At 45.8% G+C, this 26,718-nt stretch overlaps 2 protein-coding genes across 2 annotated transcripts in view; one reads left to right on the plus strand and one right to left on the minus strand.

Annotated features, from left to right (window-relative positions):
• Positions 1 to 3,932, plus strand: part of ANXA11 (annexin A11) — a 45,434-nt gene extending 41,502 nt beyond the window's left edge. The window contains exons 12-15 of the mRNA XM_090278292.1: positions 138 to 233; positions 1,199 to 1,257; positions 1,462 to 1,584; positions 3,136 to 3,932. Coding sequence (XP_090134418.1) covers positions 138 to 233; positions 1,199 to 1,257; positions 1,462 to 1,584; positions 3,136 to 3,195 — 338 coding nt within the window. The 3' untranslated portion in view covers positions 3,196 to 3,932. The remainder of the gene's footprint in view (positions 1 to 137; positions 234 to 1,198; positions 1,258 to 1,461; positions 1,585 to 3,135) is intronic.
• A 6,321-nt stretch (positions 3,933 to 10,253) lies between these two features.
• Positions 10,254 to 26,357, minus strand: PLAC9 (placenta associated 9). Its single transcript, XM_090279490.1, has 4 exons — positions 26,042 to 26,357; positions 16,765 to 16,862; positions 11,724 to 11,847; positions 10,254 to 11,040 (listed from the first exon to the last, which is right to left on the minus strand). Exons 1-4 carry the CDS (start codon positions 26,103 to 26,105, stop codon positions 11,030 to 11,032), a joined length of 297 nt encoding a protein of 98 aa, XP_090135616.1. The 5' UTR covers positions 26,106 to 26,357; the 3' UTR covers positions 10,254 to 11,029.
• Between the last annotated feature and the right edge of the window lie 361 nt (positions 26,358 to 26,718).

The following is a 26,718-nucleotide window of genomic DNA, read 5'->3' on the forward strand; positions in this document are numbered from 1 at the left end:
TAATTACCTCTTTAAAGGTAATCAGATATCTCCAAACACAGTCACATTCTGAAGTATTGGGGGCTGGGACTTCAACGTGAATTTAGAGGGGGAACGACAGAATTCATCCATAACAAATCCCTTCTCTCTTCTGCTAGTTTTCAACGAGTATCAGCGCATGACCGGTCGAGACATTGAGAAGAGCATCTGTCGGGAGATGTCTGGGGACCTGGAGCAGGGCATGCTGGCTGTGGGTAGGTGTCCTGGGCCTGCCGCACCCACTGCCTGCCTGCTGGGACTGATGTGTACTGGTTGAGGGGCAGGCAGTGCAATGAAAGAACCACAGGGTTCAAGATTGCTAAATCCAGCATGCCTAAGGGGTGGGAAGTCACACTGCTTCCCAGATCACCGCGTGGTTGTACCCCCAGGCGTCCTGGAGGTGGCTTGTTTCTATTTCCAGTATAACTCTGGGAAGGGAGCTGCAGTGTGGGTATTAGTGGGAGAGCAACCAACTGCGCTGCTGGAGGAGATGACTCATATCCTGCCAAGTTTCCTCTAAAAATACATCCCTGCAGGCAGTTGTCAGATGTTTGTGATGGAAACACGTGGTTGCAATAGCAACACACGCCTTAATAAAGGAAAGCTGGCCCAGCTCCCGTGATGAGGGTGTGCTTCTTGCAGGCCCATGCCCCGCCCTTTATAAGGCAAGGACTCTAGGTCCCGCGCCATCAGGGATTGGCCCATCTTTAAATCCACTTGGGAAATTCATGGTTTGCTCGTCTTTAGCTTTTCTTTTCTTGGAGTGCTCTGATGGGAGAGATGATGAATCCTCCTTATTTCCCTGCGTGTCCCCCATGGTAGATTTAATGGCCTGAGAATACTAGGGAGACATTCACCCACTCGGCCATCCTTTCTCCAGGAGGTTCCCGCATCTCCAATTCACCCCCTGCACTTGAGCAGCAACACGGTGCCTCATCCTCAGCCTATTTCTTCCCTGCACAGCTCCTTTCACTCTGTTGGTTGCCAGGAAAGAGGTTGGGCTGTTGTTCAGGCTCTACATGTTCCTATTTCAAAGAACTGGAGCCGAGACCATGGATAATTGATTGAGCCTGGAGAAGGGGGAGATGAAGGTGGCCTCCTAAGAGGGCACTATGTACTCCATGCCCCCTGGACTGGCAGTTCCCTGCAGATCAAGTAATGCTGTGTTTCTCTCTTCTAGTGAAATGTCTCAAGAATACCCCTGCCTTCTTTGCTGAAAGGCTCAACAAGGCCATGAGGGTATGCAATGTCCATCTGGAGGGTGGGTGGGGGTGTGTGAGCCCCACCTGTGCTTACAACCAAGGGCTCGGGGTCGAAGGCTGGGGGAGAGCCACACCTCAGCAAAGAGGACAGAGGGCCCATGGGCAGGAGGGGACCAGAGTGCAGGGCAGGCTGGGATGGTGAGGAAGCCCATCGCTTACACTTTTGGTGGACACTCTTTAGGGAGCAGGAACAAAGGACCGGACCCTGATTCGCATCATGGTGTCTCGCAGTGAGGTCGACCTCCTGGACATCAGGATGGAGTACAAGCGGCTCTATGGCAAGTCGCTGTATCATGACATCACGGTACGGCTTCTGGGGGTGACTGGGCTGCCTGTGAACCCCCTGGTCAACCCACACTGTCTCCTTTACCGCCCCCCCCCCGCCCCCCCACCCCCCAGAACTCCCGCAGCTTGGCCTCCAGCGCATGGGCCCCTTCTTTGTGGACTTTGTACTTTCACTCTTCCTTTTACTACTTCTTCCAGTTGCCCCAAGCAGATTGTAAGCTCCTGGTGGCAGCAGGGTCTTCACTCTGCTGTCACCCCCACCCTGCATCCTCAGCACGCAGCACACCTGCTGTGCATGAAATGGATGGAGGAGGTGGTTTTTAACATCGCTGTCAGAGAATGCAGGACCTTCCTCACCTGGGTACCTGGCCTCCTGGCCGCCCTATGATTCTGTTGCCGTCAGTGACACTCGTTCCTGAGGCCTCCAGGATTGACACTTGGCTCACTAGGAGTTGCTTCTTTCTCTCACCTTGATGGTGGAGGCAGTGAGGAAGGCAGTTCAAAGTGAGGGTGCTGGGGTTGGTCATGCTGCTTGGAGCCCAGGTCTGGCTTTCCTACTTGTTCAACATCTGTGTGATGTTGAGCAGTTATCTTAAACCTCCCTGAACTCCAGTGCCACCATCCTTAAGACAAGGGCAATGGTAGCTTCCCTATGGGCATTGAATCTTGAGTGAGGTGCTCCGTGTAAAGCATATTGAGTGACCCATGTGAGCGTCTCGCTAACACCAGCTACTCTTACCAGTGTGTGCTGGAGCCAGTGTGACAAAATGTATTCCTATCTGGGTGATCTGACAGTTAAATTATGAACTCATATGAACCTTGCAACTAAAGTCACCATGGTCAAGTCCTGATTTCAAAGTCACTAGCATTTGATATTGGGCATGTCACTGAGAGAGCCTAACCTCCATTGTCCTGGCTGTAAAAACGATACTGTTGGTAGCAGAGGGTTAATAACTAGCCACAGATATTATTTTCTGTGTGTCAGTGGGCTGTGGGCATCTGGAAGAAGCCATAGGCCTTACTCTTGAGGAAGGAAATGATTAGAAATTAGCTTAGCATGGCCTGCACTTCTGAAGTAAGCCCCATGGGCTCAGGTGGAGGAGGCAGCCGTGTGAACTGGGATACCCAAATAATAACGGTGCCTTCCACTGGAAGGTCATGTCAGTCCATTATGCTTCCTGGATGGGACATCCTACTGTCTTATGGTATAATCCCAACCGAGTGCAACAAAACAGCTCCAGGAAATGCCACCATTAGTTAGCCCTGGGTGGGGGTGGTTTTTGACTGTTTAAATTCTTTTTTGCATTTATTTTTCAAATTTTGACTTGGATATTGGGGTAACGGTAGCTTTCTGTTTTTTAAAGGGGGCTGGGGAAGGCTAAACTGCATTGTCCAAGGCCTGCCCCGCCTAGCGTATGAGTCTCGGCTGCTCTGGGAACTGCATGATGGGGCATTTCCTTAGGACGGGACCTGCCGCTCTCTCTAAGGGCACCCGGGGCAGAAGAAAATGCGGAGCCAGGCCAAAACTGGCCCCACCTCCTTTAACGGATGTACTTGTTTCTGTGACCAGGGGGACACCTCGGGGGATTACCGGAAGATTCTGCTGAAGATCTGTGGTGGCAACGACTGAGCGGTGACAGGTGGCTCACTTCTGTCCACCTGCAAGCAACATTGTTGCCAGGAAAAGGCCAAAGGATTGTCTGTCTGTTTCTGTCAAACCCACAAAATAGCCCCTTAGGTGTCCCAGTGCTGACCATCGTAGAGCCGTGGCCTGTCCTCCACCCGCCCCTCCTGGCCGTGGGTTGTGGCCGTGCTCGTGCAGGAAGGCCTGGGCTTGGTCCGGAAGTCTCAGGACGCCTTTTCCTCCGCTCCTCACAGCCTCTCACTGCGCATGTAGCTGTTGTTTCCTGACTCAGGCAGTCATTCCCTTTTGCTTGCAGCTGTGACACTCAGCTTCATTTTAGTCCTGTAATTTTAATCTTTATTTTGAGGCATTTTTTTTTATAGTCGGTGCCAGACAGCATATACAAGTCTCACCGCTGCCATACACAGTCACTCTGCTGTCAAGTTAGGGAGCAGCATGCCTCACTGAGGAGGAAAAGGGAAGATATTTAAGGATAATCATTGAATCTGGTGAGAATGTGTCATGAGCTTTGTTATTGCCAAACTTACTGCTTTTTAGAAAAGAAAAAGAAGAGCCAGAAAGTTAGCTGTTCCTTCTTCCATGTAAAACCACGAAAACAAAGCCAGCTCCCTGCCAGTCATAGGGCTTCTTATAACTGAGAATGTGCCTTAAACCTGAATGTTGATAGCCAAAAGCCATTTCTAAATTAAAGTCAGCCAGCTCTGGGACAGTCTGGAAATGTTTCCCTGGTGCCAGCTTGTTTTCTTCGGCTTCATGATTTTGCCCTGTAGCCCATGGGTTCCAGCCTTATTAGCCAGTGAAAGTTTATATGACTTCAAGTAGAAACTTGTTCTCAGGAAACCCTGAACGTAAGTAATTTTCAGGGAGCCAGGTTGTAAGGATTTGAGAAAGGGGTACTCAGGTGGGGGCTCAGACACTGATAAGGGGATTTTGGTCCCAAGTGGACACAGCGAAGTCCACTGAGAGCAAAGTAGGAAGAGTGTGGTCTTTCACTCAGGTCCTGAAGGAGGGACACTGGTAGGAGAGTATGTGCGTGAGTCCTGCGGCAGGCCTTAACAGCTGGGTTCCAGAGAGGCATAAGAGCAGCACCTTCCCTGAGGACCCTTCTGTCTGAAAGGGTGGTCCTGGTTGTGGTCTTGACTGGCTCATTGCTCCCCCCCATCCCCCAAACCACCATGGCTGATGCTATTAGTATAGGGCAAGTCCAGAAGGGGCAGAGTTTCTAAAAATCATTGTCATGTCCTGAACCCAGAGCTTGCCTTGCTTGTCATGGGTCTCTTCACTCCCTTTCTGACCTATGTGGAAAGTTTAGGAAGGAGAGAATCCAGAGACTAGGCTGGGAGACCAGCCTGCTGGGGGCCCTGGCCAGGGGCTCCAGTGGTGGTTTGTCCACAGAGTGGACATCTGCTTGGAGATACCTCCTGACTCCTCGTGATACCCCTTGGACATGGTGAGAGGAGGGGTTAAGCCAAGGATCATGGAGCAACCATTAGCTGGATACTAGCTTGGTCTGCCTAGACCTGCCTTCCCCAGCCAGAAAAAACTGATGTGGGCATTGGAGTCTGTGGCAAGCCCAACACATCAGTTCAGCTCTGCCTCAGTTGCCATGCCTGGACCTTCTTGATCAAGACCCAGCATGCTTGCCCTTGCCGTTGGGTGCCAGGTGTGACCTCCCTGCTGGGATGGACTGCTTGGCATTGTACAACTTGCCGTGTACTCAGGCTGACCCCAGAGGCCTTCAGAGTTGTGCCAGGGCCTCAATTCAATCTTATAATGTGACTGCAGATGTTTTATGACATTACTTTGCCCAGTTGTCTGTACCAGAGATTTCAACCTTGTGCCCTGAAGGCACTATCTGACCTGCACGTGTATTTACTTGGGTCTCCAAGGAGTCTTTTTAGATATTTGAAATTGTTGCCAACATTGAAGCATTGAAAGGTTTTATATTTAAAAAACATTTAGACTCCTGGCTTCTCTTGAAAAAAACAAAATTTCTGGGAGTGCTGGCCCAGCATTTCTGCAGAGCGGTTGCTGCTTGAGCCAAATTGCCGCCGCCCCCATTAGGCATGTACTCCTCATTTTGCTACAGGACCCACCACTCCCTAATGTGTCCTGTCATCACATGTTACCTATTTGGCCCCTTTAGACCTTTGAATTTGAGACCCTGGTCTCTGTACTTTGACCACCTGTGTTCGTCCTGAGCCTGGTTGTCTTTACCTTCCTGTCCCTCTGGCTGCTCTCTTGGTCATGTCCATGGGACCCAATCCATAGTAAGTAAGTATGGGCTGGAGGACTCTGAACTTCTCACAGATCTCTCCAGGGGCAAAGGAACCTACTGGCTTTTAAGGTTAGTAGGAGGTTGTTATTAATGTTGATTATACCCAGGACAAAAAGGATGGGAGGCAGACATTTGACCTTACAGATCATCTTTTTGGGAGAGTCCTACACTGGGTCTGTGGAGTTGTCAAAGCCAGTCCACAGTACACATCTAATGTCACTTCCAGAATAGAGGATGAGGCAGCAGGTTAATACAGCTCTTGGTAAATTTTCAACAGCTGTGGGGCGTTGGAAGGAACACTGTGTAAGGAATAGGACTGAGACTAAGGTGAAGTGCAAAATTTAGGAAAGGAACCTTAGAATGCTCACTTCGTGGATGGAGAAATGGTCCTAAAGTAATGACATAATATACCAAATAAAGACTCCAGTAACATTAAAAAAAAAAAAAAAGCCCTGTTGCAGTCACGGAGTCATTATGCTGTAATGAGATCCCATGGAGCTGAGGCTTCAACTGGGTAGCTCAGGTGATCAAAAAGAGAAAAGGGAAAAAAACAGTAGGTAGCCACCACTGTTAAGAACCACCATGAACTTCCATAGATGATACTTCATCTCTGCAAATCAAATTCTGCTTCCACCATGGAAGCCCATTCAATATTTCCATCAAGGTGTAAGCAAGTTGGTCTTGAGCACTTTAGATTAGAAAACAGAATGAGAAATAAAGCACGGGGGAGGTAAAACTCTAGCTTATATTCACAATAATCTTGACAGTGAATTTCTCAGGAAACCGCAGAAACAATTTTGCCTCAAAAATGTGAGGGGGGTAGGGAATTATCAGATGTTAGCCTTTTTAAACACTTGATTTGTCTGAGATGTGTGCTTCTATGACACTGAATCAGATAAAAGTAAAAAAAAAAAAAAACCCTTAGTGCGCATCAGGATCTAAGGAGCTTGTTAAAGATGCAGGTCCTTGGACCCCACCCTCAGATTTTGAGCAGGCATGGGGGCCAGGAAACTGCATTTGTAACCTGCTTTCTGTGATTCTGATGCTTATCTAAAGTAGATAACAGCTTAAGTTTTCACCCCAGCACACCTGAAAGTTCTCTATACCTGCCTGTGTTCCTCTGGGAAACAGGTGTCATTACTCTGTCCTTCATCTGGCTACATGTAGGATCCCCTCAGCAAAGGATTCAATCAGTTCTACAAGGGGCTCCTACCCTCAGCCCTTGCTCCTTGGAAAGCTCTCCTTTGCCTAATACTGGGGTCCACTCTGAACCTGGTTCCTTCCCAACAATTAGAGTTGATCTAATAGAAAGAGCAATGGTCTTGGAATCAAGCATCCCTATTCTGATCTCAGCTGAGCACTTAACAATAGAGCCCCCCCCCCCCCCGAAAGTCTGAAACAAAAACAGACAGAATTGAAGGGAGTAACAGTTCAACAATTAATAGTTGGAGACCTCAACATCCCACTTTGTCTATTGTGTAGAACAATTAGACAAGATAAGCAAGAAAACAAAATTTGAACAACACTAAACCACCCAGACCAAATAGACATATAAAAAACAGTCCACTCAACAACAGAATATACATTCTTCTCTAGTGCACATGGAAAATTATCCAGATAGACCATAAAACTAAATAAATTTTAGAAGATTGAAACCATACAGAGTATCTTTGGTGATCACATGGAATGAATTTAGAAATAAGGAAATTTGGAAATTTTACAAATATGTGGAAACTAAAAAACATTGTTTATGTTTTCACTTTTGTTTTTTGTTTATTCTGTTAAGTTGTCCCAATTATTTTTTTCCGTTTACCCCCTTCTACAGTCAATCCTCTTTTGCCCACAGTCAGTCCTCTCTTTGTTGTTCATGTCCATGAGTCATTCATGCGTGTTCTTTGACTAGTTCCTTCCCCTTCCCCCATTCCACTCCTACAACTATCCATCTGTTTCATGTTTCCATGTCTGGTTCTATTTTTCCCATTAGTTTATTTGTTCATTAGATTCCAGTTATAAGGGACATCACATGGTATTTGTCTTTTGCGACTGGCTTAGTTCACTTAGCATTAACAGTCTCTGCTGTGTAGTATTCAGTAACATATTCTTTAAAAACCCCAGTGGTTAAATAAATTACAAGACAAATTAGGAATTACTTTGAGGTTAATGAAAATAAAAACTATATACAAAAATGTGGGATGCAGTGAAAGCACTGTGCTAAAGGAAACTTACAGCTGTAAATTCTTACATTAAAAAAAGAAAAGATCTCAACCCATTCTTCCAAATCAAGAAATTGAACTAACAATCATATACAAACAAAGTAGAGGATTACGAGAAAATAGTTAACAATTCTATGTCAACACATTAGATAACCTACAGGAAATGAAAGAATTCCTAGGAACACTAATTCCCAAATCTGACTCCGGAAGAAATAGAGAAATCTGAATTAACCTATAATGAGATTAAATCAGAAATTTAAAAAACCCACCAAAGAAAAAGGATCAGGAGACTTCACTGATGCATTCTATCAAGCATTTAAAGAAGTAATACCAGCTCTGGCCTGTGTGGCTCAGTGGGTTGAGCACCAGCCTGCAAACCAAAGGGTCACCGGTTCGATTACCAATTGGCACATACCTGGGTTGCTGGTGAAATCCCCAGTTGGGGGCATGCGAGAGGCAACTACACATTGATGTTTCTCTCGCTCTCTCCCTCTCTCTAAAAATAAAATGTTATTAAAAAATAATACCAATCTTTCTCAAGCTATTCCCAACATATAGAAGGAACACTTCTGATTCAGCCTTTGAGGCCAGTGTTAACCTTGATACCAAAGTCAGACGAAGACCTCACAAGAAAAGTGCAAATCCTCAGTAAAATACTAGCAAACAATCTAGGAGATGTTAAAAGAATTATTTACCATGACCAAGTGGGATACATGAAAGGAATACAAAAGTGAATGTAATACACATTAAGAGAGAAAAACCACATGATTATTTCAAATGCAGAAAAAGCATTTGAGGAAACCCAACAACTTTATGATTTTAAAAACTCAAGAAGCTAAGGGGTGAGGGCAGAGGGGGAAGAACTGGGACCACTATAATAGCATAAACAATAAAATAAAATAATAAAATAACCAGAAAAAAGGAAATTTATCAACCTGAAATAAAGGGCATCTATGAAAAGCCGCAATTAACTTGAAAGAATAAAGGCTTTCTCCCCAGATTGGGAACAAGACAGAGTGGTCTTGCCACTACTATTGAACATTGTATTGGAAGGTTTAGCTAGGGCAATTAGTCAAGAAAAAGAAAGAAACGCATCTAAGTTGAAAAGTAAAAAAATACTATTCACAGATGGCATTATTGTATATATAGAAAACTCTAAAATACTCATACAAAAACTAGTTAATAAATGAACTCAACGAAGTTGCAGGATAAATGATCAACATACAAAAATCAGTTGTCTTTCTAAACAGCAATGAACAATGTGAAAAAACAATTCCATTTACAATAATTAAAGAATAAAATACTTAAGGATAAATTTAACCAATGTGGTGTAAGGCTTGTACATTGAAGAATACAAAACTATAGAACATCTCATGTTCATTGATTGGAAGATAGTATTATTGAGATGGCAATACTCTCCAAATTCATCTACAGCTTCAATCCAATCCCTACCATAATTTCAACTGCTTTTTTTGCAGATAGACAAGTTGACCTTAAAATTCATATGGAATTGCAAAGGCCTAGTCCCCAAAACAGTCTTGGAAAAGAACAACAAAGTCAGGGAACCCGTACTTAATTTCAAAACAATGCAAATCTATAGTAATTCATATAATGTGATACTGATGTAAAGACAGGTGCATAGACCCATGAGATAGAATTGGAAAGTCAGTCTAAACATCTCTGCTCAATTGATTTTGGCAAGGGTACCAGGGCCATTCAAAGGAGAAGGAATTTCTCATCAACAAATAGTGCTGGGAAAATGATATCCCCAAGCAAAGGAATGAAGTTGTCTCCCTCACATCACATACAAAAATTAATTAAAAATAGATCAAAGAACCCAATGTAAGAGCTAAAGCTATAAAAATCTTAGGAGAAAATAAGTATTTATGACCTTGGATTTGACAGTGGATTCTTAGATATGACACTAAAAGTACATGCAACGACAAAACATGGACTTTGTCAAAATGAAAACTTGTGTTTCAAAGGACACTATCAAAGTAAAAAGACCACCCACAGAATAGGAGAAAATATTTGCAAATTATGTATTTGATATTTGATAAAAGCCCAGTATCCACACAATAAAGAACTAATAACAAAAGGCAATTCAACTTTTAAAATGGGCAGAGGACTTGAATAGCCGTTTTTCCAAAACAAAAACATACAAGTAGCCAACAAATTCGTGAAAAGATGCTTAGCATCACTAGTCATTAGGTAAATGCAACTTAAAACCACATGCTATACCACTGGTTACCTACTGATGGCTATAAGAAAATCAAAAAGACACGGTGAGGATGTGGAAACAATGAAACCCTTATATAAACATTACTGGGGAATGTAAAATTAGCTGCTATGCAAAAGAAGGGGAAAAAAGTTTGATGATTCTTCAAAAATTTAAACAGTTACTATTTGAATCAGCAATTCCATCCCTAGTTACAGACCTCAGAGAAATGAAAGTATGCATCTACACAAAAGGGAATGAAGCACTGATACATGCTGCAGCATGGATGAACCTTGAAAACATGCTAAGTGAAAAAAAGACACAAAAGGCTGCATATTGTATGATTCCATTTATATGAAATGCCCAGAACAGGCCAGTCCATAGAGACAAAATTTCAGTGGGTTTCGAGGGATGGTGAGAGGGGAAATTAGAAGTGATGCTTAATAGGTACAGGGTTTCCTTTTGGCCGATCTAAGTGTTCTGGAATCAGAGTAGTGATGATTGCACAGCGTGGTGCAGCCACTGAATTTGTAGAGTAAAATGGTTACAATTTTGAATTTTGTGCTATGTGAATTTTACCTCAATAAAAAAAATTGTTTTAACTTTAATGGGCACACGAAATCCCCTGGGGGGCGGGGGATCTCATTAAAATGTAAATTCCGATTCAGTAGGTTTGGGTTGGGCCCCAAATTCTGCATTTCTGACAAACTTCCAGGTGAGGCTGCTGCTCATCTGTGGCCTTACTCTGAGCCACAAGGCTACCCAAAGGGCCCTTCCACGGAGTCATCTTATGATTCTGAGCTTCAGGTGCCTCCCTTCTGTGGACCAAGCCTACCTGCCCACCCTATAAAGAAGGAGGGCTGGAGCACAGAAGGGCTGGGGGTTCCCAGGTCTGAGCCTTCATGGGGATGTGGGCCTCAGGGCATGGGAGTAGACAGAGAAGCGGCTGCGGCTATAACGGTCACTATGCCAGCAGACACAGATCAATGGAGGAGCTTTTATTTTGCATAAATCTGAGGAAGAAAGGCCAGGTGCAAGGCTCTGTTCTCAAAGGATGGCTGTTTGACAGGTGTATTACTTCCAGCCGCTGGGCAACTCCATCTCCAGTGCTCAAAAATGATCTGAAAGAAAGGGGGCGGCTCAGGGGGAGGGGCTGCTACAGGCACCCTGCCCTCTCCTCCCCTTCCCTGGGGAACTTCCGTGCCAGGGGACTCAGGACTCAAGGAGGGAGCAGGGTGACAGTCTCTCCACTGCCTGGTCAGAGGGATGCCAGTTTTTCCCGAAAGCCGAGGTGGATTTAACGGTGGGTGCACTGGGCGCGCACTCTGGGCCCCGACTTGTGAAGGGCCCCACAAAACCATGTATTTTTATTTTCCCTGTCTCTCTCTTTTACTCAAGGGGCCCAATATTTTCTTCTCCACCCGGGACCTCAACTGACCTTAATCCGCCTCTGCCAGAAAGGGTTTGGTGGTGGCACAAGCATGGTCCTTGGAAGGGAGATTAAAGGAACCAAGAGCTTGGAGGCAGCTGCTCTGTGTCAGGGTAATGGTGCTGTGAGTGGAACTTGGGTAAACAAGGCGCCCTTCCAGGTGCCCTGAATGATGCTGGGCTGCAGCCACCCCAGTGTGGGGGTAGGCATGGGGGACGGGAGCACTTGGGTGAGCTGGGAGAAATGCCTTCCCCATTCTGTCCCATGGAGGAGCTGGAGTCCTGGTTTGTCCAGGCTGCACCAGTGCGCCCATCCCCATCCTGCCTGCCCAGCCCCGGGGGCTGTCACCTCTGCCACCTGAGCCACTGCACTCACCATCTCCCAGGAGGTCGGGGGTTGGGCTGAAGGGCCCAGGGGGCAGGTTCCAGGCCAGCTCCTCCAGCTGGCTCAGCAGACCTTTCACTTCTGCCTCCAGGTGCTCCACGGTCTTCTCTACTTTCTAGAGCAAGGAGAGATGGGAACGGGGTGAGGTGAGGTGAGAGGACCCGAGGACAAGAGTGGTGCCAAGTCATCAGGAGCACCTGGTGGTCCAGTGGGGAGAGAACTGGGTGCCAGGAGACCTGGGTTCTTCTGGTTCAGCCTCTGCCTCTACCTGCCTCTCGTTCCCCAGATTACAAAATCTTAGGGGCTCCCTTTTCTACGGCTGCTCCTGGCTCTGGCACTCTTGGTTTTTCTGAAACAGGTTTGGAGTGACTAGGATTCCTCTTCCAGTTCTAGACTTCAGCACAGAAAGCTTCATTTCTTCTGTTACCCTGCCTCCTGGTGGCAACTCTGCTAAATGACAGGTTTGGGATTTTGAAATTTCTTTTATTCAGTGTTAACTTTTTTTAAAAGTATTTTTTATTGATTATGTTGTTACAGCTGCCCCAATTTCTTTTCCCTTTGCTCCCTTATTCCCAGTACCTGCTTGTTTCCAGCAATCCCACACCCCTTAGTTCAGTCCTGGGTCGTGCATATAAGTTCTTTGGATTCACCCTTTTCTATTATTATTCTTAACTTCCCTCTATTTTGTACCAACCAACTATGTTTCTTAGTCCCTGCACCATTTCCCCATTTCTGCCCCTCCCCCATCCCAGCTGATAACCCCCTAAATGACCCCCATACCTACGATTCTGTTACTTTTCTGGTGGTTTGCTTAGTTCGTTTTTGTTTCTATTTTTTAGATTCAGTTGTTAATAGTTGTGAATTTGTTGTCATTTTAATGTTCATAGTTTTGATTTTCTTTCTCTAAAAGAAGTCCCTTTAACATTTCATATAATAATGGTTTGATGAAGATTAACTCCTTTAGCTTTACCTTGTCTGGGAAGCACTTTATCTGCCCTTCCATTCTAAATGATAGCTTTGCTGGATAGTCATCTCGGTTGTAGGTTCCTGCTTTTCATCACATTGAATACTTCTCGCCAGTCCCTTCTTGCCTGCAAAGTTTATTTGAGAAATCAGCTGACACTCTTATAAGCACCCCTTTGTAGGTAACTCTCTGCTTTTCTCTTGTTACTTTTAAGATTCTCTCTTTACCTTGAAACTTTGGCATTTTAATTATGATGTATCTTGGTGTGGTCCTCTTTGGTTCTAGCTTGTTTGGGACTCTCTGTGCTTTCTGGACTTGTATGTCTATTTCCTTTGCCAAATTTGGGAAGTTTTCCTTCATTATTTTTTCACATAAGTTTTCAATTTCTTGCTCTTCCTCTTCTCCTCCTGGCACCCCTATGATTCGGATATTGGCACATTTAATGTTGCCCCAGAAGTTCCTAAGCCTCTCCTCATTTTTTTCAATTCTTGTTTCCTTACTCTGTACTGGTTGACCTTTTTTTCTTCCTATATTCCAAATCATTGATTTGAACCCCAGTTTCCTTCCCTTCACCATTGATTTTGTGTGAATTTTCCTTTATTTTATTTAGCATAGCCTTCACTTCCTCCCTTAAGCATTTGCTGTACTCAAACATATCTTCGAAGTCTGTGAGCACTTTATCACCAGTGTTTTGAACTCTGCATCTGTTAGGTTGGCTATCTCCTCGTTTGTTAGGTTGGCTATCTCCTCATCGCTTAGTTCTCCCACTGGAACCTTGATCTGTTCCCTCTTTTGGGCCATACTTCTCTGTCTCCTCATCTTGACAGGCTCCTGTGTTTGTTTGCTTCTGTGTCTTAGGTAGAGCTGTCGCACCTATTATGCTGTAAGACGTGGAGCCTTAGGCGTTCATCAGTACAGGGCAACTCCTTTCACCACGTTGTGACACTGTGTGTGGGGGAGGGGTCTGAGAGAGAACAAGGCTGCTTGCTCAGCACTTGCCCCCTTTCAAGGCACTTCTCCCACTGGCACCTCTGTAGCTGTTGCCCTGGCCATTGTTCCCAGAGTGAGTGGGTTTGCAGATATTCTAGGATTGTGGGAACCCTTTAAACAAGCAGACTCTGCTGAGAAACTGTCAGTTTCATCCTCTGTCCCAACCCCCACTGGTTTCACAGTCAGAAGCAATGAGGCTTTATTTTCCCCAGTGCTGGAACCATGAGCTGTGCGGTCTGGTCTGGTGCTGAGAGCCCTCCCAAGGTGTCCCTCCCTACTTTATAAAATGTATGACTGCACTTTCCACTGGCCTGCCGCTGCTGCCTCTGCTGCTGCCACCACACTGCGTCCTCTCCGTCCCAGCTCCACCCCTCCTACCTGTATGGATGAGTATTTCTTCTTTCTGTCTTTGTTTGACTTCCATGCAGCTCCATTTTCTGGAACTTCTAGTTGTCTCTAGTTTTGAGGTAGTTGTATTTCTTCTTAGTTGAGGAGGTAGACACAGTGTGTCTGTCTCTGCCTCCATGTTGGCCAGAAGTCTTAACTTTTTTTTTTAAGTCATTTTTATTTATTTAATTTTTAAAAAATATGCTTTATGGATTATGCTGTTACAGTTGTCCCAATTTCTTTCCCCAGTGACTCCCTCCCTCCAATTGTCCCTGCCCTTAGTCCATGCCCATTGGTTGTGCACATAGTTCTCCACATCTTCCTACTATGCTTCTTAATTTCTGTACCATCTCCCTCCCTTTCCCCCCTTCCCCCTCCCTGCTGACCTCCCCCCATAATGTTCATCATACCTATAATTCTTTTTCCACTCTCATTGCCTACTTAGTTTGCCTTTGTTTCAGTTCACTAGCTTCTGTTGTTGGTTGTTGTCATACAGTTTTCATTTTAATGTTCATAGTTTTGATCTTCTTTCTCCTAAACAAGTCCCTTTCACATTTCATATAACAGTGGTTTGGATCTGATGAACTCCTTCAGTTTTACTTTGTCCTGGAAGCGCTTTCTCTGCCCTTCTATTTTGAATGACAGCTTTGCTGGATAGAGTAATTCTGGTTGTAGGTTTTTGCTTTTCATTACTTTGAATATTTCTTGCCAGTCCTTTCTTGCCTGCAGAGTTTCTTTTGAGAAATCAGCTGAGAGTCTTATTGGGACTCCTTTGTACATAATTCTCTTCTCTCTTGCTGCTTTTAAGATTCTCTTTATCCTGAATTTTTGGCATTTTGATTATAATGTGTCTTGGTGTGGTTCTCCCTGGGTCCAGTTTTTCTGGAACTCTCTGTGCTTCCTAGACCTGTAAGTCTATTTCCTTCCCCAAGTTAGGGAAGTTCTGCTTCATTATTCATGTAATTTTTCAATTTCTAGTTCTTCTTCGCCTTCTGGCAACCCTATGATTCAGATGTTGGCTTGCTTATAGCTGTCCCATAGGTTTCTGAGCCTCTCTTCATTTTCCTCACTTTATGTTTCCTCTTTATGCACTGGTTGACTGTTTTTTCCTTCCCTATATTCTGATTTGTTGATTTGATCCCTGGTTTTCCTTCCCTCACCACTTGTTTCATATGTATTTTCATTAATTTCAGCAGGGCTAGCCTTCATTCCTTCCCCGTCTTGTTTAAGATCTGCTGTTAGATCTGTAAGCTTTCTTATAACCAGAGCATTGAACTGAGCCTCAGAGAGATTTCCTACCTGCTTGTCCGATAGATCATATATTTGCTGTCTGGTCAGCTGAGTGATTGGGATCTCTATCATGATCTGTGCCATCCTGACAGTTTGTGTTTACCTTTGTTTCCTGGGTGTGGTTGTCACACCTCCTATGCTATAGGGGGCGGAGCTCCATGCCCTCATCACTACTGGGCAACCCTTCTCACCACACTGTGATGCTTTGTGTGGGGGCAGGGGTTCAAGATGGATTCCTGCTGTTCACTCTCCGCTGAGAAACCAGGAGCCTCCTCCTCTGTTACCATGCCCTCTGGCCCTCACAGTCTGAGGCAATGGAGGTCTGCCTTCCCTGGCATTGGAATCGTGAGCTGACGGGTTTGGTCTGCAGCCAAGGGTGCTCCCCAGGTGCTTCTCACCTCCCCTTAAATATGGGTGTCTGTGCTTACTGCGGTCCCGCCACCTTCGCTGCAGCTCCTGCTGCCAGCACAGCTTGACTTCTCTGACCTGGCTTTGTCCCTCCTACCCATCTGGATGAGCGCCACTTCTTTATAACTTCATATGTTGTACTTCCATGTAGTTTTATTTTCTGGAACTCCTGGTTATTTCTGGTTTTGTGGTAGTTGTATTCCTTCTTAGTTGTGGAGGGAGACGCAGTGTGTCTGTCTATGCCTCCATCTTGGCCAGAAGTCTTAACTTTTTCCATGAATGAACCCCATTAGCAGTCTGGTGAAACCTACAGATCCCCTTCTTATAAAATGATTTAATCGAAAAAATAAAATATATAGTATTTCCAAGGACACCAATTGTATTAAAATATTATTCAAGTATAATAAGTTAAATTTTTGATATAAAATTTATATTTTTATTAACTCACTAAATAACATGGTCTACCATAAGGTCTAACAACTACTTCAATTTTGACATACTGATTAGAATAAATGATATGTTGAGATATTCACAACAACTATAAATGGGATAAAATTATCTGATTTCTATTGACAAAATCACAGTACTGTTAATACTACTATGATTTGTTGTATTTATAATAAATGGGAATGCTAAGGTTTTTAGAAATAAAGTATAATTTTTTTCCCCACCGAAGTTTATGGACTCCAGGTTACAAACTGGCTGTATAACAGAACATAGTGACTACATTTCCAACTTTCCTGCTGGTAATTATGCAGAGGATTATGGCTTGGTGTAAGCAAGACCCCAGGAGTGGCAGGGTCCTTTAGTGGCTGGTCAGTCTGACAGCCCAGGCCACACAGGGAGATGTTTAGCCTGACGGCCCAAGTGGCCAGGGACCAGGATTGGCCTGATTTCCCTAATATTCCAAACCAAGACTGGCCTGAACCCTATAAAGCCACCAGCCTGGCAGGTGGACCCAAAGATGCATATCCTCCCAGTCACCCTTATTACCTCCTCTATGATGTCTAAACGGCCATGGACAGCCATTTGTATGTCACACCCTGTGCTCCGAGCTGGGTCTCCTTGGGAGGGGATGAAGGGTTCAGCAGCTGTGGGAAGACAAGTCTTGTCACTGTGGGGCCTTCATTTTCCCTATAACACTTAAGAAACTTGTAAAACACTGGGCTCAAGTGAGGTGGGTCCTGAAAATAGCCACAAAGAGAAGCGAAGGCAGCTCAGTGGGGGGTCAAGGGGCAAGTGTGGGATGCCCCAATTGCTCACTTGTCTCTGTGGTTTCTGTGAGCTCACCTACCATCCAGGAGGGTTTCCTCAGGGAGGTGCTGCCTGAACTGGGTGAGTTACAGAAGGGAGGAAAGTTTCCAACAGGGAGAATGGCGTGTGCAAGGACAGAGAAGCACGAATGACCGTGGTTCAGTGTACAAATCCTGGGGAGTTTAGAGTGGCTGGGAAGTAGAGGGTAGGTGGGGGATGAGACTGGAGACATGGATCATAGAAACCAAGCCAGAGGCCCTAATAACCAGTCACGATGCTTGTTGTGGTGTTTAACAGAAGGGTCACATAGTCATATATGAATTTTTAAAATTCAGAGACTGGACAGGAGGGCTTTGTCTTTGAAGGCAGGAAGTTACTGCAGTAATCAGGGTAAGAAGTGAGGAAAAATGAGGCAATAGGAATAGAGAGGAAGAAAATGAGTGGAGAAATTTTAATAGTTGCATTGACAGTGGTGACCAGTTAATAATAGCTGACACTTGCTGAGTGCTTACTATGTACCATGAAGTATGCTAACCAAATGTATTAATCAAATTCTACAACAATCAATTATTATCCTTAATTTACACATAGGGAAACTGATGCACAGAGGGGTTAAATGGTATGTCCGATGTCACACAGCTAGTAAGTGGAAGATCTGAGGTTCAACCTGTTCAACCCTTGATTCATCATTTTCTCCCCAACACTGCTTCCTCCTTGGTTCTCTTGGCACTAACAACTCTCACACTGGAAGGTTTAGACCCCTGGTTCTGAGCTCAGGTTTCAGAGTTGGTGGCTCTGAGATGCCTGTGGGTCATTAGAGTTGGCTGGAACTTTGAAGAACACTGACACTCAGAATGGAGGATACTGTCCTAGAAACAAAGCAAAGCAATTTACAGAGGATGGAGCGGTCAGCATGACCTAAAGCAGCCCAGAGGTCTAGCAAGCTAAGGGTGGAAAAACAGAGCAACAGGAAAGTCACTGCTATATCCTACCCAGCACTTTTAGTGGGGTGGGGCAGGCAAAGCAGAGTTTAGGTTGCAGTGGAAGGAGAAGGGAAGGAGAGATCAGAAGATAAAAATATGGATCCTGGAAAATGTTTCCACAAAGGCTGGCTGTGAAGAAAGGGAGAGCAGACCTCAAAGTCTAGAGAAAGTTTATTGTTGCTTCTGGTTTTTTGCCACATGGAAGAAACGCAGCCATGCTTGTAGCCTGAGGGACAAGAGGAAGAGAGAACAGAAGGAATGCATTTGAGGGTAACAATAGCACATGGAAGAGAGAAGGAATGTGGCAAAAATGGGTTAAAAAGTTCTACTTTTAGAGGGCCAAAAGTTGAGTGAGTTCCCACCTGATGGCCTCTACTCATTCTGTAAAGTAACAAGAGAATCATTTTGCTGAAAATTCATGTAGGGTTAGGAAAGAGGAGAGATTGTTGTTGAATTTTCAGGAATTCTGTGAGTGGATTGTTGAACACAGTTACTAAAATAAAAGCCATGGAGAGAGCATTTACAGCACACCACTGGTGAGGGAGCAGGATAAAGAGAGGGCTCCCAAAGGGGCGGAGGAAAACAGGAGGCAGTGCAGGAGGGCTGCAGAATGACTTGGCATCAGTGAGGAACTTTGGAAGCGCCAGTCCTCCCCCGGCAGGGTGCAGAGCAGCAAAGATGAATGGCTGGACAGAGCTGAAACCTGGGAGTCTGCAGGAGGAGTGTGGTAGAGGGCAAGAGAGCAAAGAAATCAAGGGTTTGGCCAGCAAGGTGTTGAAAAAATGAGCTCTGGAGTCTTGCTTGGATAAGGAAGAAAAGAGGCCAATAAGAAAACCAACTGGGAGAAATGGAGGGGCTGAAGGGACTGGAGGTTTTGATGCGATGATGAGAGAAACAAAAGGAGCAGGTGGTAAGGGATACTGCAATTCTAGCTTTTATAGGTGGAGTAGCATCACAGTGACAGTATCACGGTTGCGGCTAGGGATATGGTCATCTGAAGCAGGGGGGAGTAACAGTTACTGCAGTTGGTCTCTGTGGGTGCAACACTTCTGGACCTGTAAGGCCTCGGTCGTGATTGGGTTGCCCAAAGAGACATTTAAAGTTTTCCCAAAGGTTGGCAGGTCTTGAGGTAAGAATGGAGATGTTAAGCCATTTTGCTGGTGATGAATATGTCACTCTGAAAGGTTGAGTGACTTGCTCAAGGTCACACAGTCAGCAAATGGCTGGACCCCTAGCACCCTGGCCTTCTCTGACCCCTCCTCAGGAAGCTGGCCTTCTGAGCTCTGCTGGAGTCACCAGATTCTCTGGTTCTAACTCTATCTGGATCCCAGCTCTTGCACTCAGGGGCAAGGACCATAAGGGACAAAACTTCCTTCCACTCTGAGCATCTTTTGTGGAGAACAATTTGTTTTACAACCTCCATTTCATTATTTTCCTCCACTGAACTTATGAAAGCCTCTTCAAAAGACAATGGTCTTCTTGTTGACTTTGGGGAAGGAAGGGGTTGTTATAATGGCACTCTGGTTACTTTTTTTTTAAAGGGACTCTTTTAGAGATCTATACTAAAATATTTACAGATGAAAGGCTATGATGTCTTGGATTTATTTCAAAACAATCTAGGCCTGGGAGTGGGCGGAGGCATGTGTGGAAGTATAGAGCAAACAGGGCTGGCCAAAATTAGCAACTGTTGAAATTGGGTGATGGGGACATGAGAGTTCATTGTACTCTTCTCTCTACTGTTGTATGTATGTATGGTTTAAAATTTTCCATAAGAAAAGCCAGTTATCTGATGGGTTGTTAGCAGAAAACAGAGGCCATTGTGGGCTGCATGCGTTGATATAAAATATTCAGGGCAGGGGAGAGGGTGGTACGGAGATGCCACCTAAAGGGCTGTGCTCCATTCTGGGCCACGTGTCCTACGCATGTCTAGAGGTGGCCAGGATGTTAAAGGACTCAAAATTTTGACTCATTTATCTCAGCTGAAAGAACTGGGGTGCTTGGCCTGGAGAGGAAAGACTTCGAGGGGGCAGGAAGAGCTGTTCTCACCCACAATGTGGGCTGTCAGGGAAGAGATGGCTGACCCAGTGTGGGTCTGTGTCCACACCCACCCTGTGCAGGTCTGCCCAGAGGCCTTTGGCCAGATTTTCCCCTGAGCCTCACCTGCCCTCTCCCAGACCCTAACATAGTCTCTCCCACCCCACCCCCCAGCTGAGGCCAAAGGGAAGCACCATGACCCTGTTGGCCAGTAGGGACCTGCCAGCTTTGTAAGTCATGAACAACATGAACATACTGTTCTTTATGTGTTTGTGATGAGATCAAACTTGGCTTTAAAACCCCTCCAGGGAAAAGGCTGGACTGAGGTTGCTCTCCACATCATACAGCACTAATCTCTCACATCTGGATAGGACTTGGCCCTGGGCTCCACCGCCCAACTATCCATGAGCTCACTGGTGCCTCCCGACCAGTTCATTGGAGAGAGAAAGCTGGGGCAGAGCCAGGGCCAAGGGCGTCACTCTGCACCATAACCCCCTCGCCCATGTGGGTCTTCATGGCATTGACCTCAACACATGATGGCAGAAAACACACTGGGTACCCACATTCTCAGCCAAGCTTAGCCATGAATTGGTGTGAACCTGTGGGAAACTTTCTCCTCCTGCCTCAGCCTCTGCAGCCTCCTCTGGAATATGGGTGGGACGGCCGAAAGCACTGCCACCCAGATATAGCTCATCCAAGATGTTGCTGGGTCTGTCAGAGCCTGCTGAGAGGCCTCAAAAATTAGCCACAGCCCTGACTAGTATGGCTCAGTGGGTGGGCATTGTCCTGCAAACAGAAAAGTTGCAGGTTTGATTCCTAGTCAGGGCACATGCCTGGGTTGCAGTTGGGGCCTGTACAAGAGGCAACTGATCGATGTTTCTCTCTCACATCGATATTTGTCTTCCTCTCTTTCTTCCTCCCTTCCCCTCTCTCTAAAAATAAATAAATAAAACCTTAAAAAAATTAGCTACAAGGACAAGTTGCTTCCTGGACCAGAACCTCCAGCAACGTAAGTCCTGGGTGCCTTCTGTACTTTTTTATTTTTGTTTTTGAACTGGCAAGAGCGCGCACGCACACACACACACACACACCTTGCAGCCTTGGCTTCCTCCTCAATAGAAAGGGGCTCATGATAATGCCTGCTTCATGAGGCTGTTAGAAAGCTCCAACAAGAGGAGTGGGTAAGGCTGAAGGATTACTATGATCGACCTTGAGGAGCCAAGACTGTGGTTCCTCAGTCTTCCCTTTCTTCCTCTGCTCCCTCCTTCCCTGCCCCAGCCAACTGGGAAATGGACCTTATTGGATGTTGGGTTGTTTTCCCTGGCCTGGATCCTACTCAGGGCCTTTGTGCACCCTGGATGGTGGCCAGGGGTGGAATGTTGTGAGCTGGTGAGAACAGGCTGCCAGTAGAGGCCAGAAGCCCAGAGAGAGGCACTAAGCTAACTTCTCCAGTTAAGGAGACATGGCCACTGGGTCCCCTTGGGAGGTTGGAAGTACAGCCCCCTCCCACTTATAAGCAGAGGAGACCTTTTTTATCTGGGACTCAAACACTAAGAAAGCGCCCCAACTCAAATGGTTTCTGCCATGCTAGGTAATGACAGACACCTTCTCAGTGGTGATGCTGAAGGTGCTGCTGTGCCTCCTGAATCATCAAAGATACTCTGCTTTGACCAGCAACTCTTCTCACTGGGGGGGGGGGGGGGGATAATTATATTTGACCACATTCAATATAATAGAATAATAAATTTTACCACATTTGATATTTTTATTAAAATTTGTGATTCAGTCAAAACCATCAATTTTTTTTTTAAAAGAACATTATTTTCAATTATGTGATGAACTCCAATCTGTGGAACTGCTCTGGTTGAAACAGCAGAGGGATCCTCAGGCCCCCAAAGAGAGAGCTCAGACTCTGAGGAACATTTTAGTTTAGTTTAGTTTAGTTTGTTTTGGGAGAGACACACCCTGCTCCCTTGGTCTCTGGTGCTTTTCCAGATTTGGATTTTAGCCTTGCTAATCACTCTGAGAGCACAGCAATGTCATTCCAATACCTTCAGTTTCAGGTTAAGTTAGTATTTTGCTTAGGATACAAGTTAGGCTGCTGTAACAAAGAGCTCCCTCACTTTATACACGTGTTTATTTCTTTCTCATATATCAGTCTAGAGGTTGATTGGTTGATGGTCAAGGCTGGCAGGCAGCTCTGCTCCCCGAAGCCATATAGAAACCAAGATTCCTTCTATCGTGAAATACTGTTTTTTAATCCACTGGGTAATAATGTACTAGGACATTCCCAAATCCCCATAATGGGGAGAAGATCTAAGAAGCCATTGAGATAACTAATGTCTCTCCACATGCTGTGAACAGGATGCAAAATTGGGAGTCGGAGACACAGTGCCACCTTCACTTCCTACTGACTGCGCTCTTTGCCTTGCACTAGCTTCCTTGTCTATAAGGGATCTGCTTGGCTCTGCCTGCTTTGGAGGATTACTGTGTTGATCACAGAAGATCCTGTACTTGAAGGTGCCTTGGAACTGCCAAGGGAGGTATAAATGCCATGCAGGGCATTTACCAGGTGAGCTGAAGACTGTGAACAGGCCAGTGAAAGTCCCCCACAACTGCCCCCTCCATAAGGAGTCAGTGCTCTTGTCTAGATCACTCCAACCAGCTCTCCTCAAGATGGGGGACTGACACCTTTGTAGCCATCTTGAGGGCCCCACAAGAGCCCAAATGTGGGCCTTGGATCCAGCTGTCTTTGAGTGCTTTGTTCCTACACGTATATTTTTGTAAGAAGAAATGCTGTAATCCTCACCACAGCCCTTCAGCATCTTCTTCTTTCTCCCAGAGCAAAAACCAGAATCCCGGGGAAGACAGAGACCTGGAGTGGTCAGTGGTGGATAGTGAGAGCCTCCCCAGGGCGCCCAGTGGCATAGGTGAGGATGGTGATACTGGTTAAAAGGACCCGGCTCTAGGTCTCCAGATTCCTCTGAGAGCAAAACAGGAAAGGAACGCAGCCAAAGCCTGAACCTAAGAAAAAATTCTCTAGAAGTGACACAAAACAGTTGGCCTAACTCGAAATATAAATAATTTTTTTATAGATCAATATGAAAAATCTAAATAGTACAACTCAAAAGTCAAAAACAATTTACAGGGAGTAGTAGAAATGACCAATATGCATTTGAAGAAAAAGTCCAATCTTGGTAGTGATCAAAGAAATGCAAATCAAAGCAATAAAGACCATCGTAAAGTATTCTTGCAAAAAAAAAAAAAAAAAAAAAATTCCAGCCGGAATTAGAACAGGTTGTAGGTCTATTTTCTAGTTTATAGACAATACAGGGGCAAAAAGAACATTTAAATGACACCTGGGAGATGCAAGAAGCTAAAATCTAAATGTGGAAAACTATAGGATAAACAACCAGTTTCTTCAACAAATAAATTTTAAGAAAAAAACCAGAAGAGAACTTACATGTTTAAAGAAACTTAACAGGCATATCAATCAAAGCAATGTATGCACCTTATTTGGATCAAAGAAAGCAAATGTAAAAAAATGACACAATCAGGGACATTTGAACCCTGATTGAATATGTGAGATATTAAGGGATTCTTGTCTATTTTTAGTTTGTAATAATGGTATCATAGTTATGTTTATTAAAAGATTACTTTTTAGAGGTACATCAGGAAATTTTTAGAAATGAAAATATACGGGATTTCCTTCAAAATAATTTACAGGCACACCTCGATTTATTGCACCTCATAGACATTGCATTTTTTTTTTTGCAAATTGAGGTCAAGATCCTCCACCAGCAAAAAGATTATGACACACTGAAGATTCAGATAATGGTTAGAATTTATTTATTTCATTAATTACTTTAAAATTATTGCTTTTCTACACATAATGCTACTGCATATTTAACAGACTGGCATAGTGTAAACATTACTTTTATATGTATTAGGAAACCAAAACTATACTTTGACTCATTTTATTGCAATCGTTACTTTATTGTGGTGGTCTGGAACTGAGTCCACAATATCTCTGAGGTATGCCTTTATATCCAGAAGACTTCATAATTAAAAGCTAAGGAAAACAATGGTATATTGTCTTAAGTTTGAAAGATTATACACAAAAATGTGCGAACTCAGTGTGAAATTACATTAATACATTTATACTTTCTTTTTCCTAATCTGTAGCAATGAACATGCATAATTAGAAAGAAAATAGAAACAATTTTAAATTAAAAGGGATATATATATATATGTATACACCAGCTGCAGCTAAAGGGGCCACAGAAAGCCAGCTCTTCCCTCAGGTAAACCCCAGGCACTGCTTTGTCTCCTCGGTTCCAGGAGGTGGGGGCTGCAGGGGGAGGAGAGGGGCACGGAAGAGAAAAAGAAGGATGTGCACTGAGCTGAGCCATTCCTCACACAGCCTGTGATGTCCTCTTAACAGGTGAGGAAATGAAGGCTCAGAGGGATCAGTGGGCTGTCTCAGGGGAGGAGAGAAGGATCCAAGTGTGTTGACATTCGGGCGCTTCCTCTTTCATCCAGTCCCAGCAGAGGGCTCTATGGGGTGGATATAATTCTTCCCAATTTACAGAGGAGGTAACAGCCTCAGAGGGGTGAAGTGACTTACTCAAGTCACTTAGCCAGGGGCTGCCCAGGATCAGGACTGGCCTCCATTCTTTCCCTGGTGCTTACTCCCACAGGTCACTGTGCCCTGAGGAGGACTTGGGTTCAGGTCTTCCATTCAAACTAACACAGGGCACTTTGCCTGGGTGACTCAACATCCACCCACTCCAGGTTGATGGGGGAGCAGCCTGGCCGTGGGGACACGGGCCTGACTGAGGGCAGGAGGCCTGGATGCTTGTGAGGGCTCTGCCATGGCACCACTGTGAGACCCGCCCCGAGCTTTCCCTTGGACAACTGGAATGAGCACCAGTTGCGTCTTGCCGAGGCCTGTGTGAGACACTGGGTATGTGGGAACGTGGTTTGTAAAGTGTAACATACTGTACACTGTGCAGAGTCTTGGGGTGGGGATGGGGGTGGGGGATAAGTTTCTGTGTACACAGAAAGTAAATATGCCTGCAGGCACCTGACCTGAGCCTCACTGTGAAGGGGCAGCACTTAAGACAGCTGTCAGGGAATGGTAGCAGGGACAGTGCAAGGCAAAGACCCAGCCAGCAGAGCACCCAGAGGGCTTCTCCCTGCTGCACCCTTTCCTCCACCCCCAAGGCAGCTCAGGCTCTCAGGGACCTCTCTGGCAGCCCGGAGACTGGTCTCCTCAACCCACCTACAGAGCCTCCTCAGGCCACCTGACAGGTGAAACAGGGACCTTTCTCCTGGGCCTGCCTGCCTGTCCCTGAGTGGTTGTGCTGGGCCAGGCCTGGGTCATCTGCCTGTTGGAGCTCAGATTCTAAGACTAGTAAAACCAGGCCTGGGAGCCTCTGTGGACTCTCTGATAAGAGCTGGGGAGGCGTCAGGGGCTGCCGCTCTGCAGATTTGACCTCCCACCCTGTGACCCTTGTCTCCTCCTCTCTCTCCTTCAGACCTGGGGTTTCTCCACAAAGATTTGGTCTCTCAAATCTTTTCCTTTTCCTCTGCATTCTCTTCCTGCCCCCCACTTCTCTTACCATGTTAATTCCTCTATTTCTTTCCCTCTTGTTCCTTTTACCTCTCAAACTGCTTTTTCTTTCTATGCCAATTCATAGCTCAAAGTTCACACCCATCTGCTGACCTACAAAGTCTCTGTCTCAACCTCTACTTTTCTCTCTCTATTCTTCCTTTGTCCTCTTTCTAATCGTCTGACGCCTGCCTTTATTTCGCTGCCTTTTCCTGTCTCTCTCTCTTATCTCTCACCATTTTCCTCTCTCTCTTTCTCTCCCTCTTTCTCCATCTCTCTCCATCCGGCTCTGTTTCCATGTCCCTCCTTCCTCCATCTCTCTCGCTCTTCCCTACCTCGCCGTGCGCGTCTGTCCCGGGCCCCTGCCCGTCCGGGCCCTACTCACCGGCGTCGGCGCCCGAGGCGCGGAGCAGGGCGAGCCCGGCCAGCGCGCAAAGCAGGGTCCGCATGGTGCCGTCTGCCCGCCGCAGCCCTCCCCGGGATCGCGCCGGGATTGCGCCGGCCCGCCCGGGAGGAAATGCTCTTAGTCCTAGCCAAAATTCCTGGGCGGCTCCGGGCTTTCTGGCTCGAGCAAATCCGCCCCCTCCAGAGGCCCCTCCACACCCCGCGGGCCCTGCAGAGCCCAGAGACCCGGTGGGCGGAGGGCGGACGCGCCAGCCTGGGTGCCTGCCGGGCAAGGGGCCGCCCTGGTGTTCTCCGGGACTCCTGGCGGCCGAGACAGAAGGGAGAAGGACGAGGGGTAAGAGTTAGGAGTGGGCTCCAAGCGACTGCTCCCGGGCCTGGATATCCGTTATGGGCCCATTTTACAGACTGGCTGGCCAACTGAAGCTTAGAGAGCAGTGCCTTCTTCCTTGCTGTGACACAGAGCTGTGGCACAGGATCTAACTCTTGACTGCACGGAATGTGGAAGCTTGTCTCTCTGTCCCCATAGAGTAACTTATTCACTCTCATTACATGGGACAGTGTCCTTGAGACTTGGTTTCTGCCTTCTATAGAAATGTACTGTTCTGCTAAAGAAGCGATAAATAGTAATGTTAGAAGATACTTTTCAATAAACGGTGA

This window comes from Furipterus horrens, unplaced genomic scaffold (genome assembly GCF_987537825.1).
Source record: "Furipterus horrens unplaced genomic scaffold, mFurHor1.1.pri manual_scaffold_5, whole genome shotgun sequence".
In the NCBI taxonomy this organism is placed as follows: Eukaryota; Metazoa; Chordata; class Mammalia; order Chiroptera; family Furipteridae; genus Furipterus; species Furipterus horrens.

Coding starts and splice junctions, on each gene's coding strand:
- PLAC9 (XM_090279490.1), bottom strand. CDS start 26,105: ATGCGGACCCTGCTTTGCGCGCTGGCCGGGCTCGCCCTGCTCCGCGCC. Junction 16,863..26,041: donor CGCCTCGGGCGCCGACGCCG/GTGAGTAGGGCC, acceptor GTCTTCCCACAG/CTGCTGAACCCTTCATCCCC. Junction 11,848..16,764: donor GTTTAGACATCATAGAGGAG/GTAATAAGGGTG, acceptor TCCTTGCTCTAG/AAAGTAGAGAAGACCGTGGA.